The 21,786-nt window shown below is 45.8% G+C and overlaps 1 protein-coding gene across 2 annotated transcripts; it reads left to right on the forward strand.

Moving 5' to 3' along the window:
- The first annotated feature begins 770 nt into the window (after nt 1–770).
- Nucleotides 771–16,156, forward strand: LOC142912576 (uncharacterized). 2 transcript variants are annotated; one of them, XM_076060708.1, is made up of 5 exons: nt 771–1,024; nt 9,904–10,376; nt 10,571–10,675; nt 11,104–11,168; nt 12,554–16,156. In XM_076060708.1, the coding sequence occupies exons 2-5, from the start codon at nt 9,917–9,919 to the stop codon at nt 13,085–13,087; spliced, it is 1,164 nt and encodes a 387-aa protein (XP_075916823.1). In that variant the 5' UTR covers nt 771–1,024; nt 9,904–9,916; the 3' UTR covers nt 13,088–16,156. The 2 variants fall into 2 exon arrangements, with proteins under 2 accessions (XP_075916823.1, XP_075916822.1); XM_076060707.1 differs by having other exon boundaries at nt 9,909–10,376.
- Nucleotides 16,157–21,786: the final 5,630 nt, after the last annotated feature.

Genomic DNA, 21,786 nt, shown 5'->3' on the forward strand with positions numbered 1-21,786 from the left:
GAGAGTGCAGAGTTTCTCATACCTGCCCAGTGTGCTCATGACCGGCTCCAGTTTAACACCAGAGGTCTCACTCCGAATCAGTCGAGCGGCATTATCTTTTCATCCGCTGCGTAACACTGTGTGTAAGCTACCTGGTCTCTCGCTCAGCACGAAGCTCCACGTCTTCTCGCCCACGATCATTCCCTCCCTTCTCTACGCTTGCGAAACTTGAATCCCCCTAATGCAACATCTTTACCGGTTAGAAACATTTAGGCTGGCCTGCTAACAATCCATCTTGGGTTTAACCATATCTGTGTGTGTGCGTCTAAGTCCATGTGTTTCTATGTGTGTGGGTCGATGTCTGTGTGTAAGTCCATGTGTGTGTTTGCTTTTTTCGCCCGGGCAATGCCGGGTACTAACCGCTGGTATTTTATATATATATGCGCGCTCCATACACACACACTGATTGGAGTCACCCACACGCCGCAGTGTGCGCTAACCGCTGTCCCACCGCCCTTGCCACTCTTCACACACACACACGCTTACCACGCGTCAACCAACAAGCTGGCACCGAGGTTTTTACGGTCGATGACGTCACGTCGCGGGAGTTTTGAAAATGACGTTACGCGTGTAAATTATGTGAGATGACGTCACCGCGTTTTGTGTGTAGGGAGGGGACGGGTCTCGTGATTGGGGGAGGGGCAGTCACGTGCCCACGGGTGAGGTGGGGGTGAGGTGGGGGAGGGGCAGTCACGTGCCCACGGGTGGGGGAGGGGGAGTTTGGTGGTGGTGAGGAGCAGAGAAGCAGCGAGTTGAGGTGCGGAGTGAGGAGAGCGAGAAGAGGTGAGGAGAGAAGAGGTGAGGAGAGGCGAGCAGAGGTGAGGAGAGAAGAGGTGAGGAGAGGCGAGAAGAGGTGAGGAGAGAAGAGGTGAGGAGAGGCGAGAAGAGGTGAGGAGAGAAGAGGTGAGGAGAGGCGAGAAGAGGTGAGGAGAGAAGAGGTGAGGAGAGCAGAGAAGAGGTGAGGAGGAGGAAGACGACACGCGAGGTGAGGAGTGAGGGAGTTGCTGAGGGAGTTGTTATTATTGTTGTTGTATTGTTGTATTGTTATTGTTGTATTGTTATTGTTGTTATTGTTGTTTTGTTGTTGTTATTGTTGTTTTGGTGTTGTTATTGTTATTATTGTTGTTATTGTTGTTGTATTGTTATTGTTGTATTGTTATTGTTGTTTTGTTGTTATTGTTGTTTTGTTGTTGTTATTGTTGTTTTGGTGTTGTTATTGTTGTTATTATTGTTGTTATTGTTGTTGTATTGTTGTATTGTTATTGTTGTATTGTTATTGTTGTTTTGTTGTTATTGTTGTTATTGTTGTTTTGGTGTTGTTATTGTTGTTATTATTGTTGTTATTGTTGTTGTTGTATTGTTGTATTGTTATTGTTGTATTGTTATTGTTGTTATTGTTGTTTTGTTGTTATTGTTGTTTTGGTGTTGTTATTGTTGTTATTATTGTTGTTATTGTTGTTGTATTGTTATTGTTGTATTGTTATTGTTGTTTTGTTGTTATTGTTGTTTTGTTGTTTTGTTGTTGTTATTGTTGTTTTGGTGTTGTTATTGTTGTTATTATTGTTGTTATTGTTGTTATTATTGTTGTTGTATTGTTGTATTGTTATTGTTGTATTGTTATTGTTGTTTTGTTGTTATTGTTGTTTTGTTGTTGTTATTGTTGTTTTGGTGTTGTTATTGTTGTTATTGTTGTTATTATTGTTGTTGTATTGTTGTTATTGTTGTTGTATTGTTGTTGTTATTGTTGTTGTATTGTTATTGTTGTTATTATTTTGTTGTTATTGTTGTTATTGTTGTTGTTATTGTTATTATTGTTGTTGTATTGTTGTTGTTATTGTTGTGTTGTTATTGTTGTTTTGTTGTTATTGTTGTTTTGTTGTTGTTTTGTTGTTGTTATTGTTGTTTTGGTGTTGTTATTGTTGTTGTTATTATTGTTGTTATTGTTATTATTGTTGTTGTATTGTTGTTGTTGTATTGTTGTTATTGTTGTTATTGTTGTTGTATTGTTGTTGTTTTGTTGTTGTTATTGTTGTTGTTATTGTTCTTGTTATTATTGTTGTTGTATTGTTGTTATTATTGTTGTTGTATTGTTGTTATTATTGTTGTTGTATTGTTGTATTGTTATTGTTGTATTGTTATTGTTGTTATTGTTGTTTTGTTGTTATTGTTGTTTTGTTGTTGTTATTGTTGTTTTGGTGTTGTTATTGTTGTTGTATTGTTGTATTGTTATTGTTGTTTTGTTGTTATTGTTGTTTTGTTGTTATTGTTGTTTTGTTGTTATTGTTGTTTTGGTGTTGTTATTGTTGTTATTATTGTTGTTATTGTTGTTATTATTGTTGTTGTATTGTTATTGTTGTATTGTTATTGTTGTTATTGTTGTTTTGTTGTTATTGTTGTTTTGTTGTTGTTATTGTTGTTTTGGTGTTGTTATTGTTGTTATTATTGTTGTTATTGTTATTATTGTTGTATTGTTATTGTTGTATTGTTATTGTTGTTTTGTTGTTATTGTTGTTTTGTTGTTTTGGTGTTATTGTTGTTATTATTGTTGTTATTGTTGTTATTATTATTGTTGTATTGTTGTATTGTTATTGTTGTATTGTTATGGTTGTTATTGTTGTTTTGTTGTTATTGTTGTTTTGTTGTTGTTATTGTTGTTTTGGTGTTATTATTGTTGTTATTGTTGTTGTTATTATTGTTGTTGTATTGTTATTGTTGTTATTGTTGTTGTGTTGTTATTGTTGTTATTGTTGTTGTATTGTTATTGTTGTTATTGTTGTTGTTTTGTTATTGTTGTTGTTATTGTTGTTGTTATTGTTATTATTGTTGTTGTATTGTTGTTGTTATTGTTGTGTTGTTATTGTTGTTCTGTTGTTATTGTTGTTTTGTTGTTGTTTTGTTGTTGTTATTGTTGTTTTGGTGTTGTTATTGTTGTTGTTATTGTTGTTATTGTTATTGTTGTTGTATTGTTGTTGTATTGTTGTTATTGTTGTTGTATTGTTGTTATTGTTGTTGTATTGTTATTGTTGTTATTGTTGTTGTTTTGTTGTTGTTATTGTTGTTGTTATTGTTGTTATTGTTCTTGTTATTATTGTTGTTGTATTGTTGTTATTGTTGTTATTGTTGTTGTATTGTTATTGTTGTTGTTTTATTGTATTGTTGTTATTGTTGTTGTATTGTTATTGTTGTTATTGTTGTTTTGTTGTTATTGTTGTTGTTTTGTTGTTGTTATTGTGGTTATTGTTGTTGTTTTGTTGTTGTTATTGCTGTTGTTAGTATTGTTGTTGTTTTTTGTTATTGTTGTTGTATTGTTATTGTTGTTGTTATTGTTGTTATTATTGTTGTTATTGTTGTGTTGTTGTTGTATTGTTATTGTTGTTATTGTTGTTTTGTTGTTGTTATTGTTGTTATTGTTGTTGTTGTTATTGTTGTTATTATTGTTGTTTTTGTTGTTGTTATTGTTGTTGTTATTATTGTTGTTGTATTGTTGTTGTTATTGTTGTTGTTATTGTTGTTGTTATTGTTATTGTTGTTGTATTGTTGTTGTTATTGTTGTTGTTTTGTTGTTGTTATTGTTGTTGTTATTATTGTTGTTTGTTGTTGTTATTGTTGTTGTTATTATTGTTATTGTTGTTATTGTTGTTGTTGTTATTATTGTTGTATTGTTGTTGTTATTGTTGTTATTGTTGTTGTTATTGTTTTTATTATTGTTGTTATTATTGTTGTTGTTGTATTGTTGTTGTTGTTTGTTGTTATTGTTGTTATTATTGTTGTATTGTTGTTGCTGTTTGTTGTTATTGTTGTTATTGTTGTTGTTATTGTTGTTGTTGTTTTGTTGTTGTTATTGTTGTTATTGTTGTTGTATTGTTGTTGTTATTGTTGTTGTATTGTTATTGTTGTTATTTTTTGTTGTTATTGTTGTTATTGTTGTTGTTATTGTTATTATTGTTGTTGTATTGTTGTTGTTATTGTTGTGTTGTTATTGTTGTTTTGTTGTTATTGTTGTTTTGTTGTTGTTTTGTTGTTGTTATTGTTGTTTTGGTGTTGTTATTGTTGTTGTTATTATTGTTGTTATTGTTATTATTGTTGTTGTATTGTTGTTGTATTGTTGTTATTGTTGTTATTGTTGTTGTATTGTTGTTGTTTTGTTGTTGTTATTGTTGTTGTTATTGTTCTTGTTATTATTGTTGTTGTATTGTTGTTATTATTGTTGTTGTATTGTTGTTATTATTGTTGTTGTATTGTTGTATTGTTATTGTTGTATTGTTATTGTTGTTATTGTTGTTTTGTTGTTATTGTTGTTATTGTTGTTTTGGTGTTGTTATTGTTGTTATTGTTGTTGTATTGTTGTATTGTTATTGTTGTATTGTTATTGTTGTTTTGTTGTTATTGTTGTTTTGTTGTTATTGTTGTTTTGGTGTTGTTATTGTTGTTATTATTGTTGTTATTGTTATTATTGTTGTTGTATTGTTGTATTGTTATTGTTGTATTGTTATTGTTGTTATTGTTGTTTTGTTGTTATTGTTGTTTTGTTGTTGTTATTGTTGTTTTGGTGTTGTTATTGTTGTTATTGTTATTATTGTTGTTGTATTGTTATTGTTGTATTGTTATTGTTGTTTTGTTGTTATTGTTGTTTTGTTGTTGTTATTGTTGTTTTGGTGTTATTGTTGTTATTATTGTTGTTATTGTTGTTATTATTGTTGTTGTATTGTTGTATTGTTATTGTTGTATTGTTATGGTTGTTATTGTTGTTTTGTTGTTATTGTTGTTTTGTTGTTGTTATTGTTGTTTTGGTGTTGTTATTGTTGTTATTATTGTTGTTATTGTTGTTGTTATTATTGTTGTTGTATTGTTGTTGTTATTGTTGTTGTATTGTTATTGTTGTTATTGTTGTTGTATTGTTATTGTTGTTATTGTTGTTGTTTTGTTATTGTTGTTGTTATTGTTGTTGTTATTGTTATTATTGTTGTTGTATTGTTGTTGTTATTGTTGTGTTGTTATTGTTGTTTTGTTGTTATTGTTGTTTTGTTGTTGTTATTGTTGTTTTGGTGTTATTGTTGTTGTTATTGTTGTTGTATTGTTATTGTTGTTGTATTGTTGTTATTGTTGTTATTGTTGTTGTATTGTTGTTATTGTTGTTGTATTGTTATTGTTGTATTGTTATTGTTGTTTTGTTGTTATTGTTGTTTTGTTGTTGTTATTGTTGTTTTGGTGTTGTTATTGTTGTTATTGTTGTTATTATTGTTGTTGTATTGTTGTTATTGTTGTTGTTTTGGTGTTGTTATTGTTGTTATTATTGTTGTTATTGTTATTATTGTTGTTGTATTGTTATTGTTGTATTGTTATTGTTGTTTTGTTGTTATTGTTGTTTTGTTGTTTTGTTGTTGTTATTGTTGTTTTGGTGTTATTGTTGTTATTATTGTTGTTATTGTTGTTATTATTGTTGTTGTATTGTTGTATTGTTATTGTTGTATTGTTATGGTTGTTATTGTTGTTTTGTTGTTATTGTTGTTTTGTTGTTGTTATTGTTGTTTTGGTGTTGTTATTGTTGTTATTATTGTTGTTATTGTTGTTGTTATTATTGTTGTTGTATTGTTGTTGTTATTGTTGTTGTATTGTTATTGTTGTTATTGTTGTTGTATTGTTATTGTTGTTATTGTTGTTGTTTTGTTATTGTTGTTGTTATTGTTGTTGTTATTGTTATTATTGTTGTTGTATTGTTGTTGTTATTGTTGTGTTGTTATTGTTGTTTTGTTGTTATTGTTGTTTTGTTGTTGTTATTGTTGTTTTGGTGTTATTGTTGTTGTTATTGTTGTTGTATTGTTATTGTTGTTGTATTGTTGTTATTGTTGTTATTGTTGTTGTATTGTTGTTATTGTTGTTGTATTGTTATTGTTGTTATTGTTGTTGTTTTGTTGTTGTTATTGTTGTTGTTATTGTTGTTATTGTTCTTGTTATTATTGTTGTTGTATTGTTGTTATTGTTGTTGTATTGTTATTGTTGTTATTGTTGTTGTTTTGTTGTATTGTTGTTATTGTTGTTGTATTGTTATTGTTGTTATTGTTGTTGTTTTGTTGTTATTGTTGTTGTTGTTTTGTTGTTGTTATTGTGGTTATTGTTGTTGTTTTGTTGTTGTTATTGCTGTTGTTATTATTGTTGTTGTTTTTTGTTGTTGTTATTGTTGTTGTATTGTTATTGTTGTTGTTATTGTTGTTATTATTGTTGTTGTTATTGTTGTGTTGTTGTTGTTGTATTGTTATTGTTGTTATTGTTGTTTTGTTGTTATTGTTGTTATTGTTGTTGTTTTGTTGTTATTGTTGTTGTTATTGTTATTATTGTTGTTTTTGTTGTTGTTATTATTGTTGTTGTATTGTTGTTATTGTTGTTGTTATTGTTATTGTTGTTGTATTGTTGTTGTTATTGTTGTTGTTTTGTTGTTGTTATTGTTGTTGTTATTATTGTTGTTGTTTGTTGTTGTTATTATTGTTATTGTTGTTATTATTGTTGTATTGTTGTTGTTATTGTTGTTGTTATTGTTGTTGTTATTGTTGTTATTATTGTTGTTATTATTGTTGTTGTATTGTTGTTGTTGTTTGTTGTTGTTATTGTTGTTATTATTGTTGTATTGTTGTTGCTGTTTGTTGTTATTGTTGTTATTGTTGTTGTTATTGTTGTTGTTGTTTTGTTGTTGTTATTGTTGTTATTGTTGTTTTGTTGTTGTTGTTTGTTGTTGTTGTTATTATTGTTGTTATTATTGTTGTTGTATTGTTGTTGTTGTTTGTTGTTGTTATTGTTGTTATTATTGTTGTATTGTTGTTGCTGTTTGTTGTTATTGTTGTTATTGTTGTTGTTATTGTTGTTGTTGTTTTGTTGTTGTTATTGTTGTTTTGTTGTTGTTGTTATTGTTGTTGTTATTGTTGTTGTTGTTTCCCCCCCGCCGCGTGTGACTGAGCGACGTCTTCACGTTGAGGTGAAGCCGCTCCACGCCGCCACGGCCGCAATGACGCAGAGAGGAGGCGACCTCCTCCTCCTCATCCTCCTCATCCTCATCCTCCTGCTCCTCCTCCTCCATGCGTCTGCTGGCAAACACCACGGCGACATCGTTTGACGATCACGACGACGACGATGACGACACCATCAGCCATGATCAACCCACTGCTGGATGAAAGTCTCCCCCCACCCCACCCCAACCCCACCCCAAGCAGCCGCCACCTCGCACCACCACGACACAGCAGCAGCAGCCACGGTTAACATCGCTTACGCCGCCTAGGTAAAATAATTAATAAATGAATGAAAACTTTAAATTAAATAACGACATATTCTTAGCTCTTTCGGTAAAGTCACGTTGAAGGGAAACAATAAAATAATAAAATATATATAACAATTAAATATTTTATTGTTTCCCTTCAACGTGGTGACTTTACCAAAAGAGCTAAGAATATGAATTACTGCAGTAACGAAAGCTTTAAATAAAAATTTAAATAACGACGTTTCGGGCGCAACCCCAAGCGTCTTCCTTCAGGTGGCGGGGGGGGAGGGACACAACCACAGCAAGAGGCAGCTTACCGCCCACTTCAGCAACTGTTTCCTGCTGCGGTTGACCCCCTACCTGATGGCGATTGGCCGCTTGTTTGCGTGCGTGCCCGGAACGTTGTGGACTTATTTTCTGCTTCCCAGGGAGTTTCTCGCCGACGACGAAGATCTGCGCAGAGCGGCGTGGAGAGCGCTCGGAATTAGAGACGAGGGGGGGAATCGGGGAGCACGCGCAAGTTCAGAGCCATCGTATTGATCGATAAGCAATAGACAAGTAATCGATATGATTATAGATTTGAAAGATTTCGTGTCGGCAGGGATTAACACTCTTTAGTTTGTTTTTTCTTCCGGTGAAGTCACGTAGGTAACAAAAATAAAGAAAATAAAAGAAAACTAAAATTAAATCACGACGTTTCGGGCGCAACCCAAAGCGACCTTCAGGTGGGGGAGGGGGGGGGACAACGTGAAGGACCCTTGTTGTGGCTGTGCCCGAAACGTCGTGGTAGAATTTAGTTTTAATTTACTCTTTGGTTCTATTGGGTAAAGTCACCACGTAGGTGAAAATAAAATAACAAAAAAATCACGACGTTTCGCCCACAACACAAGCGGCCTTCATCAGGTGAAGGGACGAGACTGTCTGGAGGACAGTGCTGGAGTGAAAAAGCCACGCTCAGATCACGACCTTTAAGCTGTGTGAGAAGAAACAAAGCGCCTTGACAAAGGAATTAGCATAGAATTTAGTATTGAAATGGCTCATTGAAATAGCTAAGTTAAAGTATACACATCCGCAGATGCTAAATTATATGCTAATTCCTTTGTCAAGGCGCTTTGTTTTCTAATAGAACCAAAGAGTATGGATCCTTGCAGTCACGAAAGCTTTAAATCTAGAATTTAGTTTTAATTTATTTTATTTTAAACCTACTACCTGACTTTAGCGGAAAAAAACCACAGCCTGCGAATCCCTGCAGTCACGTTGGCTTCAGATCTAGACTGAAGTGATCTTATAACCGACGTGACCTGAACCTTTGGGGGGCCAAGTGCCGTCGGCGAGCTGCTGCTGCTGCTGCTGTGAAGGTCGCCCCGGGGCACGTGAGAGGCAGGCGGTGGGTGGCCAGCACCACGCTCAGCTGCTACATCTCTCTCCTCTCTCCTCTCTCTCTCTCTCGCCCCGCGTCGATGTCTACACACCGCACCAGGTACTCGTTTTAAGGCTGAGTCGACCTAGGGGAGGCGCTCGTATTCGTCGTGAGTCAGGTTCGTAGCGCCGTGCGATAACCACTCGCGACAGCAGTTGACGCCCAACAATTGTTTAAATGTTATACGGTGGGGCGGGTGGTGGTGGTTGGTGGTGCTCTTTACGTGCACACGATGGCAACGATATATTCCGTAGAGCATTAACGGACTGTCGGGGCAAGTGCTGTTAGCGAGCACCTGTGAAGGCCGGCACGGAAGACGAGGGGGGTGGGTGTCAATGTTTACGCATTGCAACAGGTAACTCATTTGAGGCTGAGTCGATCTAGGGGGAGGCCAAGGATCGGTTCAGATATTCGTCACTGATGTTGGCCAGGAGCGGGAGTCGAACTCGGGTCGACAGGTTGTTGGTAGCGCAGCCCGCTAGGAGGACCATCCGTTGAGTACGTACGCAAAAACCTGTCAAATAAGTATTATAAAAAAACGCGCTTTAATGAAATGCACCGTACTAATGTGGCCCCAGAAGCTCGCCACGACGTAAGGGGACCGTGGTCATTTACAGCCAACGTCAGTTGAGCGTGGACAATTAGAGCCGAGCCGAAACATAACATATAAAAAATTATGTTTAAAAAAATGTTTTTATTTTATTTTTAATGATAGAATATGGTATTGTCATCAGTATGACATAAGTTTACCAAGTTTGATACCACATTGGGAAGTGGGTTTAAATTGAGTAGTCTTGCTTCTGGCTTCAATTTGCTTCATTTTGCTGTACTCTTACGTTATTCTTTTTGTCATTGCCATGACCCAGGTCACTCTTGCAAATCAGTTATCCTGGTCTGTTGAGGTCTCACCCCGGTCACACAAAATCAACTTGACACTTGAACTCTGTACACCCGTTTGCACCCACACGCTGCCACCCAAAACGCCCCATCAACCCCTACACCCCATTACGCCCCAGCGCACACCCCAACATCCCTACAGACAGACGTTTGAGCGTCTACTTACCCACCTGTGTTGCCACGCTGGCTTCGACTTCGTGACCCTTCCCACGGCGGGCGGCGCAGCACCCCGCGGCGGTCAAGGAGGGGCTGCGTCTCCTCAATGATCCTCCTCACATTCACCGTTCTCCCACGGGCCCAGCGCAGGTCACTTCATGGAGAGTTCCGACTTCGCCCCCGACGAGGCCCTGGGCCCGGACTTCGTGCCGCCGCTCGCGCGCCGTCGGAACTCGGACCGCGGGCCCAAGACTCTGAGGCCCTCACAGCTCGACGCCACTGAGCACAGCCTCTTGGAGGACGATGGCTTCCTCCTTGACGATCGTGGGCACTCACCCCCCAGGCCCTGGTTCGGGGTTGAGGACCCGTGGCAGCAGCAGCAGCAGTTGGGATTAAGTCCCATGCAGTGGGGGCCTGGCAGGCCTCCGCACGGGCCCCCCCAGGAGTATGGCCCAGCGGACACGGAGCCGGCCCCGGGCTTCGCCTCGCGACATCGGAGCCCCAGGAGCGGCCCCGGCTCGGCGCTTGACGGCAAAACGGCGCCGTCCGCTCGCGGCATCGGCGATTCGCCCTGCTTTCGGACGAGCACGGTCCCGGCGCCTGTGGAGCGAGAAGGAGGTGATTACTGGGAAATGGCGGGCGGTGCATTTTAATTGCGGCTCGATCGGCGCCACCGTAACGACAGCGGCCATCCGGCTTCCCCGTCGTTGCCGGCTCCGCTCAAAACGAGCGGCGTGCTCGCGAAACCGTGTTGGGGGGGGTGGGGGTCTCTCTCTCTCTCTCCCTCCCGTCTCCTTCTCTCTCCCTCGCAGCAGCAGCACGAGGGAGGAGTCACAGCCAGGGGGGGCGCTCCAATAGTGCCCGGGGGGCATCCCCGTGCCGCGAAGGGAACCCGCCGTGCCAACGAAAGCTGCTGTGTAAGGGACACCACCGCCCCCCTCCCGGCACACCAACCCTCCCCACTACCCCCAAACTTATCCACCGTGGCCCCATTGCTCAGGATCCAGCGCACGGCGCGTGCCTCCATGTTGCGTGGGGAGCGTTCGCGCGGTGGTTCGCACGAACGCTCACGGCCAACGTCGGTAGCGCAGATCTGCGCTGGTCCGGGGCCGCCCCTCCCTTTAGGTCGGCACAGCCTCAAACGAGCATCCGGCGCAACGTCCGGGCGTCGCCGCTACGGAGACAAAGGCGGCCGGACGCGGCGTTGGCCGCCCGCCTCCTCACGAGCGCCGTCGCTGCCTTCTTAGGCCGTCGTTAACGGCACATGCCCCAGCGGCCCGTTGAGGCTACACGGTGGGGGGGGCCTTTGTCTCGTGTGCATCGTCTCTGTGTCTGCGCTGTACAGGGACGGTGCCTGGGTGCAGTTCGCCCTCCACGGAGTCCGGGAGCGGCCGAGCCTCGTCGGGAACGGTGAGACGCGACGATTCATATTCGCCGTCTCCTGCCGGTTACGGATCTCGCCTCTGTTGTCTCTTCGCGCTCGGGGACACGGGGACATCGGGAGACGCGGGGCAGTGGCCTCACCCGGGATTAACCCCCCCACGCAGCGTACACGCAAAGCGCCAGGAGGTCACGGGTTCGATCCTGACCTGGACGCCCACATATTTGGAGTTTGCGTGTTCTCTCTCTCTCCCTGTGGGCATGGATGTTCTTCTACGGGTCCTCCGGGTTTTTTTCCCCTCCGCATTTATGAACACGCGTTCAGAGTATTTGGCCGCTGTACATTTCCACTTGAAAAGCCACTTCACCGGGCTATCGTTTGTGGCCAGGTCGCGTCTGAAATAAGAGCCGTATGGCTCGGTGGCCCTTACCTGGTAAAATAATAAATAGCACAAAGTAAATCACAGCAGCCCACACACACACTCACACACAGTGCACGGCAAGTGAGCGGTGATGTCGCATCCGTGATGTCACCGGCATGCGGCAGCGTCACGCAGAGTGCCTGCTGACGTCACGCATCCCCCTCCTCCCCCCAACCCTCCGCGTAGGCCATGCATCCCGAGCAAAAGCTGTCTCGATGTTCTAAGTCGACGCGACTATTTTCAGCTCGCGCTTAAATATAAAGCGGAAGATCCATCCGTTTGTGTGAAGCGGCAAAACCTCTCCAACGCTGACTCTCTGACGTCGTGAAATTTGCACGGCTTACGCCGTCTGGAATTTCTAAGGGAACGCGACGATTTTCAGCTCGCCACCTCACAGTCCCTTCCCGAGTCGCCTGGTTAAGGTTGAACTTCCTCGAGTGAAAGACGTCCGATTTATCTTGTTGGTTCTTTCGGTAAAGTCACCACGTAGAATGGAAATAAAGTAATAAAAATAAAACAAAATGAAATTCTCACGACGTTTCGGCCACAACACAAGTAGCCTTCTTCTACTTGTGTTGTGGCCGAAACGTCGTGAGAATTCTATTTTATTATGTTTTATTTTTATTATTTTATTTCCATTCCAAGTGGTGACTTTACCGAAAGAACCAATAAGATGAATCCCTGCAGTTACGAAAGCTTTAAATCGAATTTTTTATTCCGATTTAGTTAAATTTATTTGTCTCGGCTTTTTTTATTTCTTGCGAGCATCAAATTTTTTGTCAGGTTTTGTCAGTGAAATAAAAGGGAATATTAAATTAATCCCAAGGCAAGACTCCACAACTCCCGGGTGAAGCCGGTTAGTAGTAAAGCTCGTGCCATTTTAAAATACTCTGTGTGATGCCTACATTGGGTGGCCCATAAGTCTGGAATCGTAGGGAAAACTAACTTATTCATATTTGTTTGTTGTTGTTGCTGCTGCTGCTTGTATAATAGGCGGACACAGACGGGGACCCTGAAACCTCCGCACCGTCGGGGATGTCAGCCGATCGGCCGAGCGGCCAGCTGGTCCCCACGTGCGCGTCAGGTGGTCCCCGCGTCCAGTGCACGAGACCCCGGGATAAAAAAAAAGAGCAACGGGTGGAAGAAGAAGAGCAGGGAGATGAACATGAGATGGAGGAGGAGCATGAGGAGGAGGAGCGCAAAGCAGAGGAAGATGCGGAAGCGGCGGCCGATCCTTTCGCGTCATTCGAGGACCCCGCGAGCCACCAGACGCCCGAGTCGCAGGCCACGGTGTACCGGCGGCTCCTGCAGGTCACGTACCGGCTCCAGAAACTCCAGCAGGAGCAGCAGCAGCAGCAGGAGCAGCAGCAGGAGCAGCAGCAGCAGAAGGAGCAGCAGCAGCAGGAGGAGCAGCAGCAGCAGGAGGGGTTAGCAGAGGCAGAGCCGTTGTTCAGCGCAAGGCTCGTTGGTGTGGCGGATCGATCCCGTGTGGCCCGCGATGGATCCCGGGTGGCAAGCGATGGATGATGAGGATGAGGCCTGGGGCTACCCAAGCGCGGCCACCTCAGGCGCGGCTCCTAGAGGGCTGGGCGCCCTGAATCACCGCCTCTCTGCTTCCCTCCCTCCGCTCCCCCTGGCCCTGCTCTACTGACCCCCCACCACCACCACCACCCCTCCTAACTTTACTCACCGCGACTTCCTGAAGACTTAAAACTTCCGCGGCCGCGGGAAGTTCCTGTTGTTTGGTTCTTTCGGTTAAACTCACGCGGATAGAGAAATAACAAATGGAGCGAATAAAAATAATGAGAACAAGAACGACGACGTTCCGAACGCAACGCGATCGGTCGATGTCACCCCCCCCCTCTCCCTTCCTGATGACGACTGCTCGTGTTGCGATGGGTACATCGCGGTTTTTATTCTCATTATATTTGTATTCACTTTATTTTGATTTCTCTATCTACGTTACTTTACCGATGGAACCAAAGAATATGAACTTCCTGAAGCTTCTGTGGGGGGCCCCCCACCCCCCCCAACCACCGCTCAAGACGTCTCTCTCACGAGATCTCGGCTGGCTGCGTCAGAACTGCCGCACGATGGGAAACGCCGCAAACGGCTCGAGGAAACCGAAACGCAAGGCACGGTCGGAGCGATTTGCTTCTCGAGCGAGCGTTGAGGCGTGTGTTGTTCGTAGCCCTGCAGAGCCACGGAGCGTGGGAATTCCACGTTACCGCTACGAGGACGAGTCCGTCCACAGGGCAAGCACTGTCGATCTTCCCCGCAGAGTGGCGCTCATTTTGTCAATCCCCGGAGGGATATCGGGCTCGGTCGACCGCCGAAACGAGGATTCGAACTTAAGACCTTTACCACCTTTGCCGAATCCGGCACGCAAACGTCCGGTAAACTTCTCGCGTTGTCCGCGACCTTTAACAAGTCACGCAGGGCATTCCACCTCTTCCGGTCTTAGCGCAGCATCCAGGAACACACAGCGTGAGCGACGACGCCCCGACGTCGGGTCGGCTCTACCCAGGCCCACGACGACGAGGGGGGCTCCCGAGGAGAAGCGGTCCGGGGGGGGGGGAGAGGCTCGCGGCCCACGAAGAAGGGGGATCGGACGGAGCGGAGAGGATCGGGTTTCCTCGCCGGTCGCGTTTTCGTTTCCTGCCTTTTGAGCGGAGACCCGCGCGGTGCCCACGACGCGTGGGCGGCCGCTTGATGCGCGACGATCGTCTCCGCTTGGTGGTCCTTGTGCCGCCTTCGAGGCGGAGTGGACACGCAGCGGCCATCGTTTGACACGTGACTCTCAAGACGCCGAGTTAATTCGTCGAAGTCGCGCGAATCCGTTGAGAAGGTTTCCACCTCGCCGCCCGATCGCCGCCACGTGTCTCTGCCCTGTCCAGGGGCCCGGGAACCCCAATCCCCATTGGCCCCCCACTCGGTCCCGGTGCCGCTTTGTAAAGAGTTGTTTGTGTAAACGTCGCCGCCGTGATGTAAACAAACACTCGGGGTGTAGGCAACTTGGCGGTGCAAATAAATATACCCCGGGGGGGGGGGGTGTACATCCCCATCGCGCGTGGCACGGGGCGGGAAAGGATCCGGTGGGCGCGGTGAACATTGAGCTGAGCTGAAGGGGGTCGCTCTCTCACCTCTTCCACCTCTTCCACCTCAACCCAAGGCACTCACCCCCCCCCCCCCCCGTAAATAGAGGTAATAATGATGTGGACTTGTTACTCAACGCCTCCGCTCAGCGTCCGCGCGCTCTCTCGTCGTGGAGAGAGGCAAGGAGGGAGGAGGGAGCTCAACGATACCGACAATTGCCCAAGCTCTCCAGGCCTCTATACATTGAGGTGTTATCGGGCAGCCAATGCGTGTTTGCAGGTGGGAGGAACCTGGAGCACCCGGTAGAAGTCTCTTCCAATCATATGGAACAAGTTTTCAAGTTTAAAGTTTCATTTATTTAGGTATAGCCCTGTGAGCCATGCGGCTCTTAAGTCGGGTGCAACCGCAACAAACAAAATTTGAACACAGAACATCTTAAAGCGACGACGCGCAACAGAAACATCCTGGAATAAACCAGGAAATATTCCACACACAAAAAAAACTTATTAAAACGCTGTGTGCAAAAATCACAATGTGGTGCAAGCCAACAACAACAACAACTATAAGACAATTTAGATTAACCATATGTTTTTGAATCACCAAAATAAAGCTATAAAAAACAATGTAACAACAGTATTCATAGGAACTGTAATTTTAAATTTAACAATAAACGATATACATAACACGTACGACAAAAACCTGCAGCCATAGCTGGCAGCACGAACAGACGGGAGTCCGCATTTGGCCATCCTGAACTTCTGCCGAGGCGAGCCCAAAGGCACGGCGCGCCTCGACGTCCACGTGAAGGGAGTTTCACGACGCGTGCACGGCGATCCAACAAGCCCTCGTCGCTGCCTCCACACGGTGCTGGATGATGTCCGGGCCACGTGCGTATAGCCCCCGCTCGCCCGAGGGCGAGCATTCAAATGCGGCCAGTCGGCGGCGTACGCGACGGCAACGGACGGCCGCGTTCGCAAACCCTCGTCAGCCGGCGAGCACCAATCCCCACGCTGGCCCCCTAACCTTAATCAGCCGGCCAAGCAGCCACGACGGCTGTCCCTTCGCTAACCCCATCCTGATCAACGAGCCGAGCAACGGGCGGCGCCGTATCAACGTTCGTCTCGCAAGTGTTCGCGCCCGGGCTGATTGTGCGCGGCGCGGCTCCTCTCGCGCGGTCGCGTCGTCGTCGCCGCGCTCGGCGGTCTGCGACGTGTAGCGACGGAGGCGCTCCGCCGCCGCGACAACGCGGAGGGGCGAGCCGCGCGACGTGCAGATCCGCCGCGAATCCCCAAACGCCACGGCTCTCGGCTTAACGCGAATGAGAAAAACGCGTAACGCAAGTGAAGGTGTTGTGGCCGAAACGTCGTGATTTTATTTTATTTTTTTACCTACGTGACTTTTACCGAACGGAACCAAAGAGTACAATTTATAACATTTTTGACATGCGTTTTTCTGGATTCTGTCTCTCACTGTTCAAATAAACCTACCATTCAAATTTTAGACTGATCATTTCTTTGTCAGTGGGCAAACGTACAAAGTCAGCAGGGGATCAAATACTTTTTTCCCTCGCTGTTTAACTACGTAGAGTTGTGGCTCAGTGGTTAACGCACTTCGATATGAACCCAGCAGCAACCTGAATTCAGTTCCAAGCCATGCCCAACATGAGCGGTGAGTGATGTATCAAATCAAGAGTGAGATATCTTTAACTGCCCCGTCCACCCCTTCCCCCGCCTAACCAACCGTGCACTGGCTAGCGTGGTGAAGTATGCTCATATAACCCTCACGGTGTGGGGAGGCCCTCTTCCAGCAGTGGATTGACAAGATGGCCTGTACAATATGCGATCTGGTAACTACCTTACCTGGTATGCAGGAGGTCGTGGGTGCGACCCTGACCCTGACACACGTGTATTTGGAGTTTGCGTGATCTCCCCGTGGTCGCGTGGATTATTCTACGGGTCCTCCCGTTTTGACCCTCGATATCCGAACGCTCGGACATTCAGGAAGTCCAATTAGCTGATCGAATGGACGAGTGCAGAATTCCCGACAGTGTCCATGTGTGTTTCGCCTGTTGTGGAATTGTTTTAGTCACCCCCTGCCACCCACCACACACACACACGGTACTTGGCTGCTGACCGGTAGGGCAAATCTCATTGCCTTGTAATCCACCACCCCCCAGCGAACAGATTCACAGAGTTACTGACCGAGCGCATTGCTCAATCCACACGCTCGTCCCGCCCGGCCCGCCTGGCTTCCACCCAACACAAATGAGCACACACACACACGCACACACACACATACACACGCACACACACACACGCGCGCACACGCACACGTGCGCACACACACGCACGCACACACGCGCACACACGCACACACGCGCGCACACACGCACGCGCGCACACACACACGCACGCACACACATGCCCCGACAATAAACGTAATCCAATTATGAACAGGATTGTGGATTTTTGTTTTCGGGTCCCGATTGCGCACGCAAAAGGGGTCGTTCAGTCGGAAACATTTCAAGATTTATTGCAGGCATAAAATACTGCTTGGTGCTGTAAGTCAATTTTTATATATATAAACAGTACTGTATACACAAACCCACACAGAGAGCCATAGACTCACCACACAGAGACCCACAGACTCATCACACAGTGACCCATAGACTCACCACACAGAGACCCATAGACTCATCACACAGAAACAGACTCACCACACAGAGACCCATAGACTCACCACACAGAAACCCATAGACTCACCACACAGAGACCCATAGACTCACCACACAGGGACCCATAGACTCACCACACAGACACCCATAGACTCACTCACACAGAGACCCATAGACTCACCACACAGAAACAGACTCACCACACAGAGACCCACAGACTCACCACACAGAGACCCCTAGACTCACCACACAGAAACCCATAGACTCACCCCACAGAGACCCATAGACTCACCACACAGGGACCCATAGACTCACCACACAGAGACCCCTAGACTCACCACACAGGGACCCATAGACTCACCACACAGACACTCATAGACTCACTCACACAGAGACCCATAGACTCACCACACAGAAACAGACTCACCACACAGAGACCTATAGACTCACCACGCAGAGACACAGACTCACCACACAGAGACCCATAGACTCACCACACAGAGACCCATAGACTCACCACACAGGGACCCATAGACTCACCACACAGACACCCATAGACTCACTCAAACAGAGACCCATAGACTCACCACACAGAGACAGACTCACCACACAGAGACCTATAGACTCACCACGCAGAGACACAAAGACTCACCACACAGAGACCCATAGACTCACCACACAGGAACCCATAGAATAACCACACAGAGACCCATAGACTCACCACACAGAGACCCATAGACTCACCACACAGGGATCCATAGACTCATCACACAGAGACCCATAGACTCATCACACATTGACCCACAGACTCACCACACAGAGACTCATAAACTCACCACACAGAGACCCATAGACTCACCACACAGGGACCCACAGACTCACCACACAGAGACCCATAGACTCACCACACAGGGACCCATAGACTCACCACACAGAGACCCATAGACTCACCACACAGAGACCCATAGACTCACCACACAGGGACCCATAGACTCACCACACAGAGACCCATAGACTCACCACACAGAGACCCATAGACTCACCACACAGAGACAGACTCACCACACAGAGACTCATAGACTCACCACACAGAGACCCATAGACTCACCACACAGGGACCCACAGACTCACCACACAGAGACCCATAGACTCACCACACAGGGACCCATAGACTCACCACACAGAGACCCATAGACTCACCACACAGAGACCCATAGACTCACCACACAGAGACCCATAGACTCACCACACAGAGACCCATAGACTCACCACACAGAGACAGACTCACCACACAGAGACTCATAGACTCACCACACAGAGACCCATAGACTCACCACACAGGGACCCACAGACTCACCACACAGAGACCCACAGACTCATCACAAAGTGACCCATAGACTCACCACACAGAGACCCATAGACTCACCACACAGAAACCCATAGACTCACCACACAGAGACCCATAGACTCACCACACAGGGACCCATAGACTCACCACACAGACACCCATAGACTCACTCACACAGAGACCCATAGACTCACCACACAGAAACAGACTCACCACACAGAGACCCATAGACTCATCACACAGAGACCCACAGACTCACCACACAGAGACCCCTAGACTCACCACACAGAAACCCATAGACTCACCCCACAGAGACCCATAGACTCACCACACAGGGACCCATAGACTCACCACACAGAGACCCCTAGACTCACCACACAGGGACCCATATACTCACCACACAGACACTCATAGACTCACTCACACAGAGACCCATAGACTCACCACACAGAAACAGACTCACCACACAGAGACCTATAGACTCACCACGCAGAGACACAGACTCACCACACAGAGACCCATAGACTCACCACACAGAGACCCATAGACTCACCACACAGGGACCCATAGACTCACCACACAGACACCCATAGACTCACTCAAACAGAGACCCATAGACTCACCACACAGAGACAGACTCACTACACAGAGACCTATAGACTCACCACGCAGAGACACAAAGACTCACCACACAGAGACCCATAGACTCACCACACAGGAACCCATAGAATAATCACACAGAGACCCATAGACTCACCACACAGAGACCCATAGACTCACCACACAGGGATCCATAGACTCATCACACAGAGACCCATAGACTCATCACACAGAGACCCACAGACTCATCACACAGAGAACCCATAGACTCACCACACAGAGACCCATAGACTCACCACACAGAGACCCATAGACTCACCACACAGGGACCCATAGACTTACCACACAGAGACCCATAGACTCATCACACAGAGACCCATAGACTCACCACACAGAGACCCACAGACTCATCACACAGTGACCCATAGACTCACCACACAGAGACCCATAGACTCACCACACAGAAACCCATAGACTCACCACACAGAGACCCATAGACTCACCACACAGGGACCCATAGACTCACCACACAGACACCCATAGACTCACTCACACAGAGACCCATAGACTCACCACACAGAAACAGACTCACCACACAGAGACCCATAGACTCATCACACAGAGACCCACAGACTCACCACACAGAGACCCCTAGACTCACCACACAGAAACCCATAGACTCACCCCACAGAGACCCCTAGACTCACCACACAGGGACCCATATACTCACCACACAGACACTCATAGACTCACTCACACAGAGACCCATAGACTCACCACACAGAAACAGACTCACCACACAGAGACCTATAGACTCACCACGCAGAGACACAGACTCACCACACAGAGACCCATAGACTCACCACACAGAGACCCATAGACTCACCACACAGGGACCCATAGACTCACCACACAGACACCCATAGACTCACTCAAACAGAGACCCATAGACTCACCACACAGAGACAGACTCACTACACAGAGACCTATAGACTCACCACGCAGAGACACAAAGACTCACCACACAGAGACCCATAGACTCACCACACAGGAACCCATAGAATAATCACACAGAGACCCATAGACTCACCACACAGAGACCCATAGACTCACCACACAGGGATCCATAGACTCATCACACAGAGACCCATAGACTCATCACACAGAGACCCACAGACTCATCACACAGAGAACCCATAGACTCACCACACAGAGACCCATAGACTCACCACACAGAGACCCATAGACTCACCACACAGGGACCCATAGACTTACCACACAGAGACCCATAGACTCATCACACAGAGACCCATAGACTCACCACACAGAGACACATAGACTCACCACACAGAGACCCATAGACTCACCACAAAGACAGACACCCATAGACTCACCACACAGAGACCCATAGACTCACCACACAAGAGACCCACAGACTCATCACACAGAGACCCATAGAGTCACCACACAGGGACCCATAGACTCACCACACAGAGACCCATAGACTCACCACACAGAGACAGACTCACCACACAGAGACTCATAGACTCACCACACAGAGACCCATAGACTCACCACACAGGGACCCACAGACTCACCACACAGAGACCCATAGACTCACCACACAGGGACCCATAGACTCACCACACAGAGACCCATAGACTCACCACACAGAGACCCATAGACTCACCACACAGGGACCCATAGACTCACCACACAGAGACCCATAGACTCACCACACAGAGACCCATAGACTCACCACACAGAGACCCATAGACACCCCACACAGAGACTCATAGACTCACCACACAGAGACCCATAGACTCACCACACAGGGACCCACAGACTCACCACACAGAGACCCATAGACTCACCACACAGGGACCCATAGACTCACCACACAGAGACCCATAGACTCACCACACAGAGACCCATAGACTCACCACACAGAGACCCATAGACTCACCACACAGAGACCCATAGACTCACCACACAGAGACAGACTCACCACACAGAGACTCATAGACTCACCACACAGAGACCCATAGACTCACCACACAGGGACCCACAGACTCACCACACAGAGACCCACAGACTCATCACACAGTGACCCATAGACTCACCACACAGAGACCCATAGACTCACCACACAGAAACCCATAGACTCACCACACAGAGACCCATAGACTCACCACACAGGGACCCATAGACTCACCACACAGACACCCATAGACTCACTCACACAGAGACCCATAGACTCACCACACAGAAACAGACTCACCACACAGAGACCCATAGACTCATCACACAGAGACCCACAGACTCACCACACAGAGACCCCTAGACTCACCACACAGAAACCCATAGACTCACCCCACAGAGACCCATAGACTCACCACACAGGGACCCATAGACTCACCACACAGAGACCCCTAGACTCACCACACAGGGACCCATATACTCACCACACAGACACTCATAGACTCACTCACACAGAGACCCATAGAC

This window comes from Petromyzon marinus, unplaced genomic scaffold (genome assembly GCF_048934315.1).
Source record: "Petromyzon marinus isolate PM22_M1 ecotype Great Lakes invasive population unplaced genomic scaffold, UKy_Petmar_22M1.pri1.0 PM_G_Scaffold_21, whole genome shotgun sequence".
In the NCBI taxonomy this organism is placed as follows: domain Eukaryota; kingdom Metazoa; phylum Chordata; class Hyperoartia; order Petromyzontiformes; family Petromyzontidae; genus Petromyzon; species Petromyzon marinus.